General features: G+C 40.4%; 1 protein-coding gene across 2 annotated transcripts; it reads left to right on the top strand.

Moving 5' to 3' along the window:
* The first annotated feature begins 45 nt into the window (after positions 1-45).
* On the top strand, positions 46-14,339 carry macir (macrophage immunometabolism regulator). 2 transcript variants are annotated; one of them, XM_070989411.1, is made up of 2 exons: positions 46-119; positions 7,289-14,339. In XM_070989411.1, exon 2 carries the CDS (start codon positions 7,292-7,294, stop codon positions 7,943-7,945), a length of 654 nt encoding a protein of 217 aa, XP_070845512.1. In that variant the 5' UTR covers positions 46-119; positions 7,289-7,291; the 3' UTR covers positions 7,946-14,339. The 2 variants fall into 2 exon arrangements, with proteins under 2 accessions (XP_070845512.1, XP_070845514.1); XM_070989413.1 differs by having other exon boundaries at positions 47-205; positions 7,289-10,141.
* Positions 14,340-15,289: the final 950 nt, after the last annotated feature.

The following is a 15,289-nucleotide window of genomic DNA, read 5'->3' as shown; positions in this document are numbered from 1 at the left end:
GAAAAGTCGACCGGAAGTATTAATTTTGCTGCTGTTGACGGAACACAGGCGTGACAGAGCCGAGGCTGAACAGGACGCAGACGGAGAGGTTGAACATCGGATTCTCCGCAGTCTTACAAGTTTGTATTTCATTGTGTTTTCACTCCGTCGGTTGGCTCACAGATTATGAGACCAGGAGGTGTTTGATGAGGATTTAACAGCGACGGTGAATAAGCTTTTTCAATCCATAGACACGGCAGCCCGATCCGGCCATGTCTTGATCTTGACAATCAAGTCTGACAAGAATCGATGTTTAAAATGATCAGTGCGTCGAATTGAGTGGGTGGTACAGTAAGGACCATGTCCATGTTAAGACGTGTTTGTCTCCTGTGGCAGTGCCGGCTTCACATCCAGCAGCGGGCAGGATGAACCCGGCCTGTCGAACAGCCATCTTTTACTATGTGATGATATCTTCGGTACCGCTTTAAAAATGCTGTAACAGATCGCAGCATCACATCAGGGCTGTGTTTCCTCTGTACTGGGCGTCTGTCTGTGAAGTGTGTGTGAAGCCTGAGATGTGAAGCCTGGTCTTGTCTCGGTGATGCTCGTGAGGTTTTCTGTCACTGTCGCCTCTTTTCCTCTGACTCAGTCTGGCTGGGTCGAGCCGCGCCATGGCGCTCATACGCATCGTGCTGCGGCTCCTGGGTGCCTTCATCCGCCTGTGTGCTGCTCCATCCATGTTCTCTCTCTCTCTCTGTCATTATGACAGCTGCTGATTCAAAGGAAACAGCAAAATATGTAGCTTGGTTTTATAACATGATATAAAAAGGAAGTCAACCCACGCCCTCCCTGTTTAGTTTACGTTTACCAAGCCGAATCACTAGTTTATTGTTTCATTTCATTTTAATGCTCATAGCATTGGAAATTTCATCTCTGTCCTAAATAGTGATCCTGTTAGTGATAATTTGCATAATATGCTCTCATTGATTGTCTTCGGGAAAGAAACATGTCGTTGAAGGTTTTCCAGAATAACCTGTTCATTGTCTCTGAAAGAGCAAGATGTTGATGCTTTTTTTTATGTAGTTTGTACATATAAACCATGTACAAAGCAACAGAATGTGTATTTATTATTGATGGCAATGAAAAATGAATTGTATTGTTATTTAATATTTATGTCTTTGTCAGGACAGTGCTGTTAAAGGTGAAATGTGTAATGTGATGATGCCAGAATTTCAGTTTAAAACATTTAAAACATGATCATTATTAACATAATATGAAGAAGTACCACTTCTGATGTTCTGATGCCAAACAAGTCTGTGTAGTGTTGCAGATATGTTCTGAAGTTAGCATGCAAACCAGCTAGCTCTGGCCTGGTCTGTCTACTAACACCATCTCCTACCTTCAGTCCGATAATATAGCCCACTATAGCTTTAGCTGGGAGATGTGTGCCAGCAGCAAGTTCACTTCTTTTCGCAAGCTCTCTTTTTAATATTTTATGTATGTAGTGTATTTAATGATATTTATATTCAGAGACCTTTATTTTGAAATTACAGGTTTGTTTCTGCTTCCTTCTTTTGAGCTCATCCTCTGTGCTGGTTCTGCCAGTGCTCCCAGTCACAGACTATATAAATTCAAACCTCACTATGTTATTTTTTCATGATCTTGCACTGTCTGCTGTTATGTTGGTTTCAGTAATTAGCCTGTTCAGAAATTAGCCTCATTAAGTGTTGAGCTAACTGGCTAGCCTAGCCAGCTTGATTGTATAACTGTTGTAGGGAAAATCACATCTGTTTGGGGAAATAGGGCATCAAATTAAAATTATTACAAGCAACCCTCTAATTACTTGTTCAGCAATATAATGTTGTGGTCCGCATAATGAAACTGTACTCTTGTTGATCAGGCAATAGTACTTACCTTGACGCAGGATCCAGTGTCCAGGGCACACTTTACCTCCTCTGGGTGTCATCCCAGCGAAATGATACCAGCATCCCATTTGATTTTACTCTTAAGACAATTTCATCAAATAACTGTACCTCATGACTAAACAACCACAGTGAGTCAAGGTCTGGGGTTTTGATGCCCACAGGATTACTGTGACACTACAGGTGCCATATTTATCTGCACCAGTTATCCATATATGGTTTATTGTACATTTAACTGGAAACATTTGGTTGTAACTGTTAGAAAACTGAAATCTAGTGAACAATCCAAAGTTTTGCTTTTAAACACCCAGAAAAGAGTTCCTTTGTTCAGAGGAGAGGAGGGAGGAGTCCCAGAGTGGCTCTGACCTCGTGTGTTTCAGACACATTTAATGTTTCAGTCCCATTTTTAGTTCTGTTCCAGCAGTAATGTCGGATTAATCTTCCTTTTAATCCCATTTTAAGAAATCTTCCATTGTTCCTTTGAAATGTTCCAAGCTTGCCACAAAGTCTTGGCTGTTAGGAGCTGGACGCAGCAGGGGTCCAATTGCCCTCATATCAGGGAGTCATGTAACTTCAATGAGGGCCACCAGTTGTGAGTTTCTAATTGGTTTTATCTTCTGTCTCCTTCAGGACAACTTTGATCTTTAAACTGTAAATACCAGTCTTTGTTTTGGTGTCTGGCTCGAGCTGTCTTAATAGCGTCTTCATGGCTGTAAGACAATAACAGGCAGCCTTGGTGTCTTGATGGAGTTTCTAATCTTTCAGGCATAGCACATTAAACAGTCTCTGGGTTCTGCTGAATGTGTATGTGTGTGTACATATGTTTGTACCACTTGTGCCTTTTAGCTTCTGCATGTAAAGAGCTGCTTCACGGCCAGTTAAGATAACTACTGTAGCCAATGACAGTAAGTAACTGCAGACAAGGATAGCTACGGCAAAGAGCACAGTGAGCAGCAGTTAGCGGTTACTCTGGTGATATGCTGCCTCCTATTAGCTTGGAGTATTATTTTTATTGTATTGACTTGTAAGTCAGTAGTTCCGGCCAGTCAGTCCAAAGTCAGATTTTGGTTTCCCAATTGTATATAAAGGGAAATTAGGTTTGATGATTGTGTCTGCATGACTGTTTGTTGTTTTCTCATCATCCCTTTTGCTGTCAGCAATAAATCGCAATAATGCCTATTATCCCACTCCCATTGGTTAAAGATCCCACAAGAAATGGTGCTTTTCTTGTAGTATAATGAGTTCTTTAACGTGTTCAGTACAGACCTACTCACTTAGTTACATAACCAAACACAGTTGTGATGATTGTCATGGTCCATCATCTATACTATAAGGTGCAATAGGGGTTGAAAAATAAATAAGTAAAACAAAACATAAAGTTAATGGAAGTTACAAGAAGTTAATGTAATGGATAAACACTCCTGCCCTTCAGCCATCAGGCTTACAGAATATAATTAAATGTGATATGCATAATTGTGCACTACAGCGATTTGTGTCATAGTGGTTGAAGTTGCTGTATTGTAGATAACATTAAAAAAAATCAGTATTTGTTAAATCTGCTGAAACAGTCATTACATTCTGACAGGTGTTCATGAGTCAGGTATTCTGTGAAAAAAAGAGAAATTCTGTAACCAACTGTAAAAAATCCACCACACCTGAATGTAAATAACCAATCATAGCCAGGGGGAGTTTCTAACTCCTTGCCAGTCGCCTTCTTCCTGTCTCCTCATTTTAACCATGTAAGGAGTTAACATAGCTTATATCTCATGTTGTGATTTTGTCACAGTTGAGCTAACAGTGGAGCCCAGCTTATCCCCAATGCTAAGACAAAGTGACTAGTTAGTAATGCTGTCGTGGGAATTGGCTAAAAGGTTTTCATTTCCTGGATCTTTGTCATGCATCCCAGTTAGCCTGGTTATGACCACAGTTGCTGTTATGGAACACTGCAGCACTGCTGCTAAGGTTATAAGTAATGGTGTGACCCTCAATGTCATGGCTGCTCTTGTCGGCTAATAAAGTGGGTGTTTTATTAAGAGCCTGCCAGCCTTTGCAGTGGTGCCGTCTGGACTGTAGTTCCCGCAATGATTTACTTTGTTTAATTGATGCGCCTTATTTTTGACTTATTGCTGGTTACAGGACCTTGGAAAACTGTACTGTTAGTGGATGTAGTGACCTTTGTGTCAGCTGATAATAGCACTCTTTTGCTAGCAGATAAAGTGAGTTTTTATTTTTGTGGAGTGGGGGGTTAGACGGAGATGTTATATTGCATGTTTTCTTGCAGATACCAGGCAGATTTTTCTGCCAACAAAATGCAGGATTGCCAAACTGCCACCTCCCGCCTCCTCCAGTATATTTGGCATGTCACTCTCAGATGGATAAGATAGCTTTGGACATTACCGTAATTTTGTTATTTTGTCCAATTTTTTCAAAAGAGGATTCTTGATGTCTTGTACTCACATATGCATAGTTTAGAGGCCAAGTTAGATGGATAATACATACATACATTATTGGAAAAATATGTTATAATTGCACAAGTGTTCCTTATCAGTTTTCATAATACTGGAAGAGACAAAGACTACAGTATAGTACCTGATGCTATCAGGCTGGGATCCTGTGATACTGCTCATACTGCTTCATTGCATGTTGTGAAAAAATCTGAATAAAAATGTTGAGGAGATATGAAAATTCTATAATAAAACTGTGATGTTTGGTGCAGTGGGAATTTTCTATGTCTGGAAATGGAACAAAAACAGACAAAAAGCTGACAAATACCACTGTGAACGAATGTTCTTATTAACTTAATTGGGGCCTTGAATTTACTACCTGAGGGATATCCTCAACACCAAGATCATCAACACATTCAGCAGTATCTCCCATGGCCCATGCCAGATGCCCGTGTCCATGGCTCCCACTCCCACTGGACTGCCTGGTTGTAGAAGCAACCACAGGAATGAATTCCTCATCAGACTCCAACCTCTCATGGTCAACCCTCACCACAGAAAATGTAGCTACCTTCTTGAATTGGCATTTCCACTCCCACCTGGTTTAACCAAGGGCCATGGGTGTGTTAGGACCAGCCTCTCCAAGGACTTCCATCAAGTGAGAGGTCAGCACTACCAGTCTATAGATAGTAGTGGCATTGGGGCATGCCTTCTCAGGTACAGGACAGGAACCAGGCAGGATTTCTTCCATAGCACAGGGACCCTCATCAGGCTAAGGCTCAGGTTAAAGATGTGCTGGAGTACTTATGTGCCCACATCACAGGGACCCTCAGTCTTGCTTGGGCAGAATCTACTTAGTTTAGAGAGAATAGGTGGGAGAGGCTGGACAGTAGGACAAGGGGGTTGAGGGAAGGCAGGCAAGGGCAGAAGAGTGAACAGGCTCCCCACTGTCAAATATGTTGAAGATTCTGCTTGCTGGTTCAGGGTCCCCATGTTACCTGCCTACCTGTCTGTTTGTAACCAGTGATACTCATCATGCCACTCCACACATCCTTCAGTTTGTATTCCACATTATTCCAGTAGATGTCCCTGCCCTGGTTAATCCCCACCTTAAATTCTCTCTGTAACCATTTCACCTCCTCCGAGTCCCCATCCCTGAAGGCCCTCTTCTTACTACCCTGTTGGGTACCCTATTCTTACTACCCCCTACCCTGTTGGCAATGTTCTCTTTTTGTGAATTATAGACCAAATCCAAGTCTGTTGTATCAAAGCAGCCCTGCATAACCTCATTGGTCTCCTCTGAGCATGTCATCACAGTGCCAGGAGTCAGAGGCTGTGGCTGGACTACAGGCTTATACAGGGGCAGAAGGTGGATCAATTTATATCTCCCTCCAAAGCAGGGGAGGGCTCTGGAGCTGAATGCCATCAGGACATTGGCAGGCCCAATGTGTGATTTCCTCCTTTTGTTTGCCCAGCATTTTCCTCCTGCCCTGTATCTCCTGTCCCGCTATCGCCTGCGCTTTCTGCTTTACTCCTCACAGATTTCAGGTGTCTCCCTTGCCTCCAGACTCGATTGAAGCAGCAACAACGGATCTCTGTTGTAAACAATGGCTCCACTGATGGCGTAATGTTGTCTGAGGACAGAGACTTGGTTTAAGAAATGTGTCCCCACGATGAAAACTCTCCACCTCATTGCGGGACTGATTAACTAAACTATGCTAAAAGCAAACAACCAAAAAAAAGAAGAATTAATGCAAAATTAAACAAAAGAGATTCCTTGAAGTTTTTAGTGAACTTAGTGAAATACACTACATGATTCTGGCGCTATTGCATCCTGATAGTTCTGATGCTCCATCACAGTGTAGGGATTTCTTGGCAAATCAAGGATTGTTTGGAACAGAGGGATTATGCTGCAGAAGGTTCTATGATGGACACATTAACAGTCTATTTTGGTTGGTTGGTTGGTTTTGTAATTAATTGTAACCAGGTATTCTAGCCCTATGGAAAAAATGCTGCAGAAGTCATCCTTGTCTTATTATCTTATTCACAAGATGTTCGCAGCTCTGATAACAACTTTTTAAGGTTGCAGTAAACAATTATTTTTATTATTGATTAACCTGCAGATTACCTTCTTGATTAACTGATTAATCATTTGGTCAGTGAAATGTTAGAAAATAATGAAAATGTCCATCATTGTTATCCAAAGATACTCAGTTACTCAGAGAAAAATCATATCGTTGCCTCCAGCTATTCCAGTAAATCCAGAAATGGGCATGAATTTGGCTTTACCTGTTGATGCACATGCTATTTGCACCCACGTGTCTGTAGCCAACAATGTTACTGGCACCCAAACCATGATCATTTCCCGAACCTAACCAAGTTGACTTGGTGCCTAAACCTAACCAGACCGTGACAGAAAACATTTATGTCATTAGTCATTTATGTCTAAAAAAGACCCCCAGCATTGATATTTGGTTTCTCATGAGACTGTCTTTAGATGAAATTCCTCTTTCTGACCCATTCATCCACTCCAATCTCCTACCTTAATAGCTGAACAGCTGTCTTGTGACCATTATCACGTGGGTGCAAATAGATACTCCGATCTAGGTGTGTACTTTATTGGGTGATTGTTTCATGTACACTTAAAATGCTGTTGAACAAGATGAGAACTGAAGAGCACATTTTGACATTCTGAGAGATTACTAATTCATCAGTGCTGCAAACTACATTTTCTAGAGTCCCAGTAGTGGAGAGTTGTGCAAATCTCCTCCTTGCAATTAAGGCAATGCTCATTATCTTTTGTGAATCACTGTTTGATCAAAAAGGTGAAAAGATACTTAAGACCGACGTTTAGTGAATATGGCGCTGTAGTTTTTGTGTTTTGTGCACCTGCTGAATTACTAGAGCTACTCAAGTGATGTTTTGTCTTTATCTTTCATCTGTCAGGATATGTCTGTAAGGATGGAAATGGATATTAGTGGAGTGTCCAGGGCCCACGTCTCCATTCTTCCTGCACCTGACATCAAAGCTACATTAAAACCAGAAGCGGAGAGACCTCGCTGTGCTAGCACCCCATGTTCACCCATCAGAGGTACTGTTGCGGGATACCAGATCCTCCACATGGACTCAAACTATCTGGTAGGCTTCACCACTGGTGAGGAGCTGCTCAAGCTGGCCCACCAGTGGTCAGAAGGCACTCCAGAGAAGGGCTCTGTGTCAGAGGCCGTGGCCAGCTCCATCCAGAGCACTGTCCCGAAATCTGTGGACTTGGGCATCCACCGATCTTCACGAATCTTTAAAGGCAAAAATCGCTACTACCAGCCCTACGACATTCCTGCTGCCAATGGGCGGAGGCGGAGGCGTATGCCCAGCTCGAGTGATACTTTCCTCAGAGCCCTGGCCCATGGGGAGCCTGGGAGGAGTCTGCATGCTCCACTACCCCTGTGTCTGCTTAAAGGGAAGAGGGCCCAGTCCAAGTCTCTGGACTACCTAAATCTGGACAAAATAAGTATCAAAGAGTCATCAGACACTGAGGTGTTACAGTACCAACTGCAGCATCTCACCCTGCGAGGGGAGCGCATGTTTACCAGAAACAAGACATGAAAGCACAGTGAAAGGCCTTTTTTTAGGCGTCTTTCACCCTCTTGGGGATTTAGGTGCTATTTCAAGCTTGCTTTCTTTCTACTCAGATTAGAAGCAGTTCTTTAAGAAGACAGTCTGATAATCTTGTTATATTATTAACTGGGGGTTTTACCTTGTACTGTACACATAATGTTGTGAATAAAATCCTTAAATTACTCCTCACATTGTAATGAGGTTGTTGAAGTTAAGAAATGTGAATTATAGAAATTTAGCAATAACTGGTGAACCTATTTATTGACAGTGTTGTGTGTTTGTACTGGTATGGAGACGCACTGATGTATCAGCTTACGGCTGATAAAAGCACACATACTGTATCGGCTTTAAAATGCACCACTGCTATCAGTCCAATAATAGTTTTAGTGCTTATCTGTGAGGAGTTGTTTTAGTGGAGGTTTTGTCATATTACGGCACTGCATACAACTGTCAAATCAACAAGATAATAATTTTATTATCCCTGCTAATTTGTTGATTTATTGCCGTTTTGTTATATAAATGGGTTTTTAAACCAAGCCATTTACTATAAGATGGACATGTGTAGAAATAAATAAATAAAAAATTTTAATAAAAAGCTTAGTGATACTCCATTCAAAATCTGTTTAGGAAAGATCCAGTGTGTAAGATTTAGTGGCATCTAGTGGTGAGGTTACAGATTGCAACCAACTGCTCACCCTCCCTTATCAAACATGTAGGACAAGGGTCATCAACTGCATATGTCCAATTACAATTACAATTTGTCATTTGGCAGATGCTTTTATCCAATGCGATGTACATATGAATTGTGGCATCAGGCAGTTTTTCTGGGGGTTCAGTATCTTTCCCAAGGATACTTAAGCATGTGGACTGCTGAGGCCAGGGATCAAACCACCGACCTCCTGATTGGTGGACAGCCGTCCCCCCCGAGCTACAGCCGCCCCAAGGGCCACAAGTTTTCTAAATAGACACTGTGGGGGCTGGACATTCAAATTAGAAGTGATTTTGGCATAATTAGCCTATTATTAATGTTTTCACTTTCTTACAAATTAATGTTGTTTTTATCATTAGCCTACATAAGTTTAAACAGACACCTAAAAACATGGAGAGTCCATAATTATAAGTAGATATTGAAGTGGAAAATGCTCTCAGGCCTCAGTTCTCAATACAAACCCCACAGTTACCAGTTACCACAGCTACCAATGAGTGAGTCCTTATCTCAACAAAAAAAATCCTCTTTTGGATCCCAGGAAGCAAACACAAATACTCACTTTGAGACTCAGTACAACAGTTGGCCAACAAAAACAAACCCACATGAATAAATCCTCTTGTGTCAAATAGACAAGCACAGTGACTCTCTGACAGCTCACAGTTGGTCAGGGTGCTGCTGTCAGCTGCAGGGAAAGTTCAGCCTGGGAGCCAAGCTGTTCGATGGTGGGTCCACCGAGGATGGAGTTGGAGAATAAGCTGTTTTTGTAGAAACTATGAATTCTAGACTTTGTGGCTTGTTGCCAGGGGTTGGCAAGTTTCTACCACTGGTGAGTGACTTTAGATGCACACATGCTCTGAATTTATTAATATTCTGTGGGATGGATGTGGACAGTTAATGATCGCAGGTATAGGAGAACATACTTGTTACCTTCAAGTGATTTGTACACTAATGAATGAATCATGAATGTTCTACTCCATTTCTGCCAGTAGATCCCTCTAATTCCTCCACACTGGACCTATGAAGGATAGGTACTGATACAGTATGTGTATTAAAGGTAATTTTAGGCCCAAAACACTGCCTGAAGGTCCTAGGGATTCGAAATTAGTTGACAGTTTCAAACGAAAACTTAAGACACTTTTTTTTTAACCATTGCTTACTCGTTAATTTCTTTCTTTCTTTTTTGAGCTGATGGTTGTTTTATCTAGCCTTGTCCTGCTTTTTTAAAATTGTTTTATTTTCCTTGGCTTTTATCATACATGTGATCATGTGATTATCTGCTATTGTGTAGTTTCATTTGACTTGTATATACTTTGTGTTGCATTTTCTGCATGAATTGTGCTTTATAAACACAGCTTATTATTATTATTATTATTATTATTATTATTATTATTATTATTATTATTATTATTATTATTATGAAAACAGTAGTCACATGCCATATGTGCATTGTCACTGTCACCATTCTCTCTGTCCACACTGGTAGTCACCAGGATGCCTCAAATCGAGCCCTTCCTAATGACTAAAATGTAAAAGGTGGGGCTGAGAATCTATTTTCAATTTGTCTCATTTTTTCTTCAGCTGAACATCAGAGTGAGTACTGTTGAGTTTGCCCTCTCTTACTGTTGCACAGGGAGAATCACTTCACAGCCAGTATGGACAGAATGAATAACTATCAATTACTCTGTCATTGTACAAATGCAGTATGCACATTGTATTAAGATTGACTTGAGAAAAGCTTTCTATCAAACAGTCTCCCCCATAAGGTGGCTGTTTTAGCTTCATCCGTCATGGAGAACGGCAGCTTTCAGTCAGCTTGAATTCATGTTGGTACCAGTAGAGACCAGTTTACCTGGTAAGAGGAAAGAAAACATCAGTGGAAACTTCTAGAACCACTCCAAAAGTATCACCCACCTCAGATGGAGAGTGAGAATGATGTGAGTGGAGTATCACTTTAGTCTTTTTTGCATCTCTTGGTCTCTCTCTATTGGTTGTTGACAAATACGGTTGGGGACATGTCGGTTTTAGAAAACCACACTTAACTGCATCTCTAGTTTTGTACGTTGGCTACCGTTTTTTTGAAGAGTGTTTGTTCCACTTCCAGCTGGATGTATTTCCAATGCATCTACTACAGAAAAACAGTTTTCTGCCTGGGGAAGCACTGTTGGACATCTATGACAGACCGTCTCTGGAAACATCAGTGCACCATGTTACTTTCACTACCATGGCACCAATCAGGTGTTAAACACTAAACTCTCATATAAATACTGCAGTATCTTAGGTAAGCAAAGCCATGTGAACCCATACATGTCTATAGAAAAATCTGTATACCCCTTGGCTTTTTGCACAATTTGTTGTGCTGCGTTCTAAGTAAATCATGAGTTCTTAGTCTCACTACTTCTGTGTTTTCTATTACACTAAAGCAATAGAAAATTCCATTTATTTTGTGGACATGAGTAACATTTTAAGCCTCTGTTGAATACTTATGTGTTCATGGCATCTTTCAATTTGTTCAACTGTAGAAAGTGAAACACTGAGTAAAACTGGTGTAATCTGTGTGTTACTTTGAGCCCATTCATCTCAGTGTTCCTGGATCAGGTCCATGTCTGCCACAGTGTATGTTTATTCATTTTCGAACAGGACTATAATCTTTCCTTTTTACAGTGATGTTCTAAAACACAGTACACACTCTTTACATTTGAATCTGTGTGAGGAATGTGAGATTTAATTATTTTAAAAACTGCATATTATAATACGTCCACATTAAGTGAATGTTCTGATTATCAGAGTTATGTATGCAAATGCAGTGTTCGATCAGTGGGGGGAGTATGACAGATGCTTAATGATAAGTGCATTTCCATCCGTAATGCTTAGAACGCTGGTTACAAAGAAAGAGTTGAAATATAGCCAGAACGTTTTTATGCTTGGCTGAGATGGAAAAGTTGTAACCATAAAAGCAAAATGCAGTACTGCAATGGAAACAGAACTGGGGCATATATCATTTTGTACAAGAAGCATGTGCCATCTACTGAAGCTTCAGCACCACCAGAGGGACCAAACATTGCAGCAGATGGAAACATCAGATCTGAGTGTTGCAATTTGGAGATTGTAATCTTACCCCAATTAAGACATGAAACCATCTGTAGAATTAATGCCACCAACCATAATTCGCATAATTTGTGCAAAATTTGGATGTAAACTTGGTGTCTCAGATGAATAACATTCACATCTTGAAATTCACTGAAATTCCTCTGAGACATTTAAATTATGTTTGTTGAGGAAAAAGCTAAATTCCCATATACACTTTTGGCCTCTGCATTGATTTGAAAAGGTTGCTGTTTTGGTCACAAGGACCTTTTTCAAGACATATCCATCATAAAGTGACTTAAATTCAGCCTGGAATTGTGTTGGAGGTGTGTTCATGATCACATGCAGCAGCTTTTTTCACTCAAGATTCCCTCAGCTGTGTGGAACTGGGACCCTGTGTAGAACATAAATAAACACAGAATGCAATCAAACAAACAGTGTTTACGGACAGCAGTTTTATGAAGTATTCCACAGCCTGTGCAGTAAAGTGGTGAACCTCGCTCCATCCTCGCTTGTGAATGACTGAGCCTTTCCAGGATGCCCCTTTCATACCCAATCGTGATACTATCACCTGCTACCAATGAACCTGTTTACCTGTGGAACGTTCCAAACAGGAGTTTTTATCCATGTACAAATATACAACACACATATAAAGGCAAATTTATAGGATGACAGGCACACCCAAAAAAGGAGAACAGAAAAACTACAGCAGGGACATCTGGACTGTCTTTGCTTGAATTTCTAATAGTGTAATGATGTTTAGCCATTCAGTCTTCAAAGGTCTGGTTGTTGCGCTGGTGTGTACCACAACTTGGTGAGGTATATGACTCCAGCGGTAATTGTGCCCCAAATTTTGTTCTCTTTTCCTGTTACAGGGTGGAAAGAGGAAATGCACTTAGTTGTGTGTTGGCATTGGGAGCATTGCCCACAGCTGAAATGAACTTCAGGTAAGGTGACAGCAGTTGGCTTCATTTGGTATTGAGACAATCTTTGTGTACCAATTTGTCATAAAGGTTTCCTCCTCAAAGAGAGCTTATCCTAGGAGGTTATTTGTACAGTTCACCAGCTTGTGAGTCACCAGTGGGGATATGTCAGTGTCTTTTGACTGAATGGTTTACTGTGCCAAATTTGAATATCCAAGGATGCATACTATGGAAGACTTGGAGGGAGCTTTTTCTCCTCTTGACTCTCAAAGTATTTAATTCAGTGTTGTGTTGCTGTTCATCAACATATTCTCTGTCTTTGAATGTCGTCTTCTGTTCTAAAGACTCTGGTGTGTTGCAGATCCTTTGTAGTCTGTGAGATTAAATAATGGGGATGGTAGCTGTCAGTTATAAGAGGATTATTGCATTTGGTAAAAAGTTCACTTTCAAAAGAAGGTCTTGAAGGACTGCCTGTTTGATGGTATAAGTGTTCTTTTACCTTAAATAGGAAAGAAAAGCCTCTGATGGTGCTGATGTCTTCCTGTAAAATTTCATTCGTGACCTCTGGGGTTGATTCATCAGGAGTTGGTTGTGCTGCATTTCTGTGTTGTATTGGCTTGTATGTGTATCAAAAAAGTCTGCAAATTGAGCATTTGTTTAAAATGTCAGTCCATCATTTAGAAAAGTGTTCATTTTTTCTGCAGAGAGTGGGTTCCTATATAAAATTTTTCTTAGCAAAATAACTGATCAGTGAGGCGCTCTGTAGATTCATCCTTTTTTCCTTTCTGGTCAGGTTTTCCAGTTTTCAAAGAAAATCGCCTCTGGACTGGTCCAGTCCTGTTTGTCCACAGGTCACATTCATCAAAAATTCTTTCATGATTTTGATTTCTTTCATCTTCTGGAGTGAATACAAATGCTTAAGCCAACAGGATCAGACATGGTTACCTGTTCAGTGCAAGGAGGCAACTGAAGGGTAGCCCTCCTGAAACATGAAGCATCAGCATACCTTAAAAAAAAATATTAATTTGGTTTAAACAAATTTGTATATTTGTACATGGATGAAGGTACAGTTAGAAGACCCCATGGGACATGTACTGTGACCCAACCCGACAGCATTAGAAATACTGTATGATTTGACAGTTGAGTTCATCTTAGTGACTAAGCTGCTGTATGTGATCATGGACACACCTCATACACACCTGTGTATCATCATGCAGTTATGGGCTATATTTAAACACTGTGTTGCTTTATGATTGATATGTCTTAAGAAAGGACCAAACTGCCAATGCTTTTTAAATAAAGCATTACAGAGAAGGTAATTGTGCACTGACTTTTTTCTTTGGAATTGGATTTTTGGGGGATTTCTTTCTGTGCACCACAAAAGAGACAAAGCAAGTGATGTGTATGTTGCCTTCTAGTCACTTTGTTGAAGAAAAAGCAAGAATTAGGGAGCTGAAATGTTGGTCTAACATGTGTCATGACAGGTTTAGATGACAGTTTAAGTGCCATTCTGTAATGTGTGTTTCAGCTCGAATGTGGACCTCGAATGCTGGGTAATAATAATATTGTTTTGTTTTACTTTGTTATGCTCACCTTGTTTATTTATTTATTCTTGCTATTTTTAGTTGAATAAATTTATAAAAGTAAGTAAACTTTCCTTTTTGCTTAACTGCTTCATGAGCACAGCTGTCTTTCTATGCTGTTGTGTGTGAAACTGTTGTAAAGGCTGCTGTTATGACATTGAATGCTGCTGAAAAGATTCTTGGTACCAAGAAGGTGTAACCACCTCTTTTCTTTTTTACTACACACACCCTCGCACATACAGTATATAAAACTGTGAAGGTTGAGAATTTGGCATATTATTGATATATAGCACATAAAAATAATGTAAATGTTAAACAATGACTAAAATACAACCCTGATTCCAAAACAGTTATGACACCACATAAAACATAAATGAAAACAGAATGCAATAATTTCCAAACAAATTGTGTTTCCTTTAAACAGGATGTGTTCCATCCTTGCGACTGAGCCTTTCCAGGATGCTCCTTTCATACCCAATCATGATACTCTCACCTGTTACCAGTGAGCCTGTTTACCTGTGGAATGTTCCAAACAGGTGTTTTTGGAGCATTCGAGGGTGTACCCCACCTCTCGCCCGTTGACAGCTGGGATAGGCTTCAGCCACCCTGCAACCCAAAAAAAGGGATAGTCGGGTATAGACAATGGATGGTTGGATGGACAAATGGTCACCCCAAGGACCTGAACCCCAGACCTTCAGGGGCCACTTAGGTGAGCATGGTACCATTGCTGACATCTTGAACTGAAATTCTTCTGCAGACACACCATAAACCATACACTCCTTTTTACATTTAAAGCACTGGCTTGAAGAATAGGTCCATATTGTCAGGTCTGTAATTAAAAAAAATACTAACATGCTCATGTATACATTAACAGAATTATTGGTCCTTGTTATCATTCTTGATGATCACTTTTTAACACAATTCTAATGTGAGCAATGGGAGACTAAACCTGTAGTCTGTATTGGCCTAAAACATGTCCTGAAGTTCAGCTGAATATAGTATGAGGCTTCAGCACTATGGCTTAATCACATCA

The sequence above is a fragment of the Chaetodon trifascialis genome, chromosome 20 (genome assembly GCF_039877785.1).
Source record: "Chaetodon trifascialis isolate fChaTrf1 chromosome 20, fChaTrf1.hap1, whole genome shotgun sequence".
Lineage (NCBI taxonomy): Eukaryota > Metazoa > Chordata > Actinopteri > Chaetodontiformes > Chaetodontidae > Chaetodon > Chaetodon trifascialis.
Note: the sequence above shows the minus strand (reverse complement) of the source record. Positions and strands in the feature narration are given on the sequence as shown.

What these genes read in the sequence shown, in the direction of transcription:
- macir (XM_070989411.1), top strand. Translation starts at nt 7,292, where the DNA reads ATGTCTGTAAGGATGGAAATGGATATTAGTGGAGTGTCCAGGGCCCAC.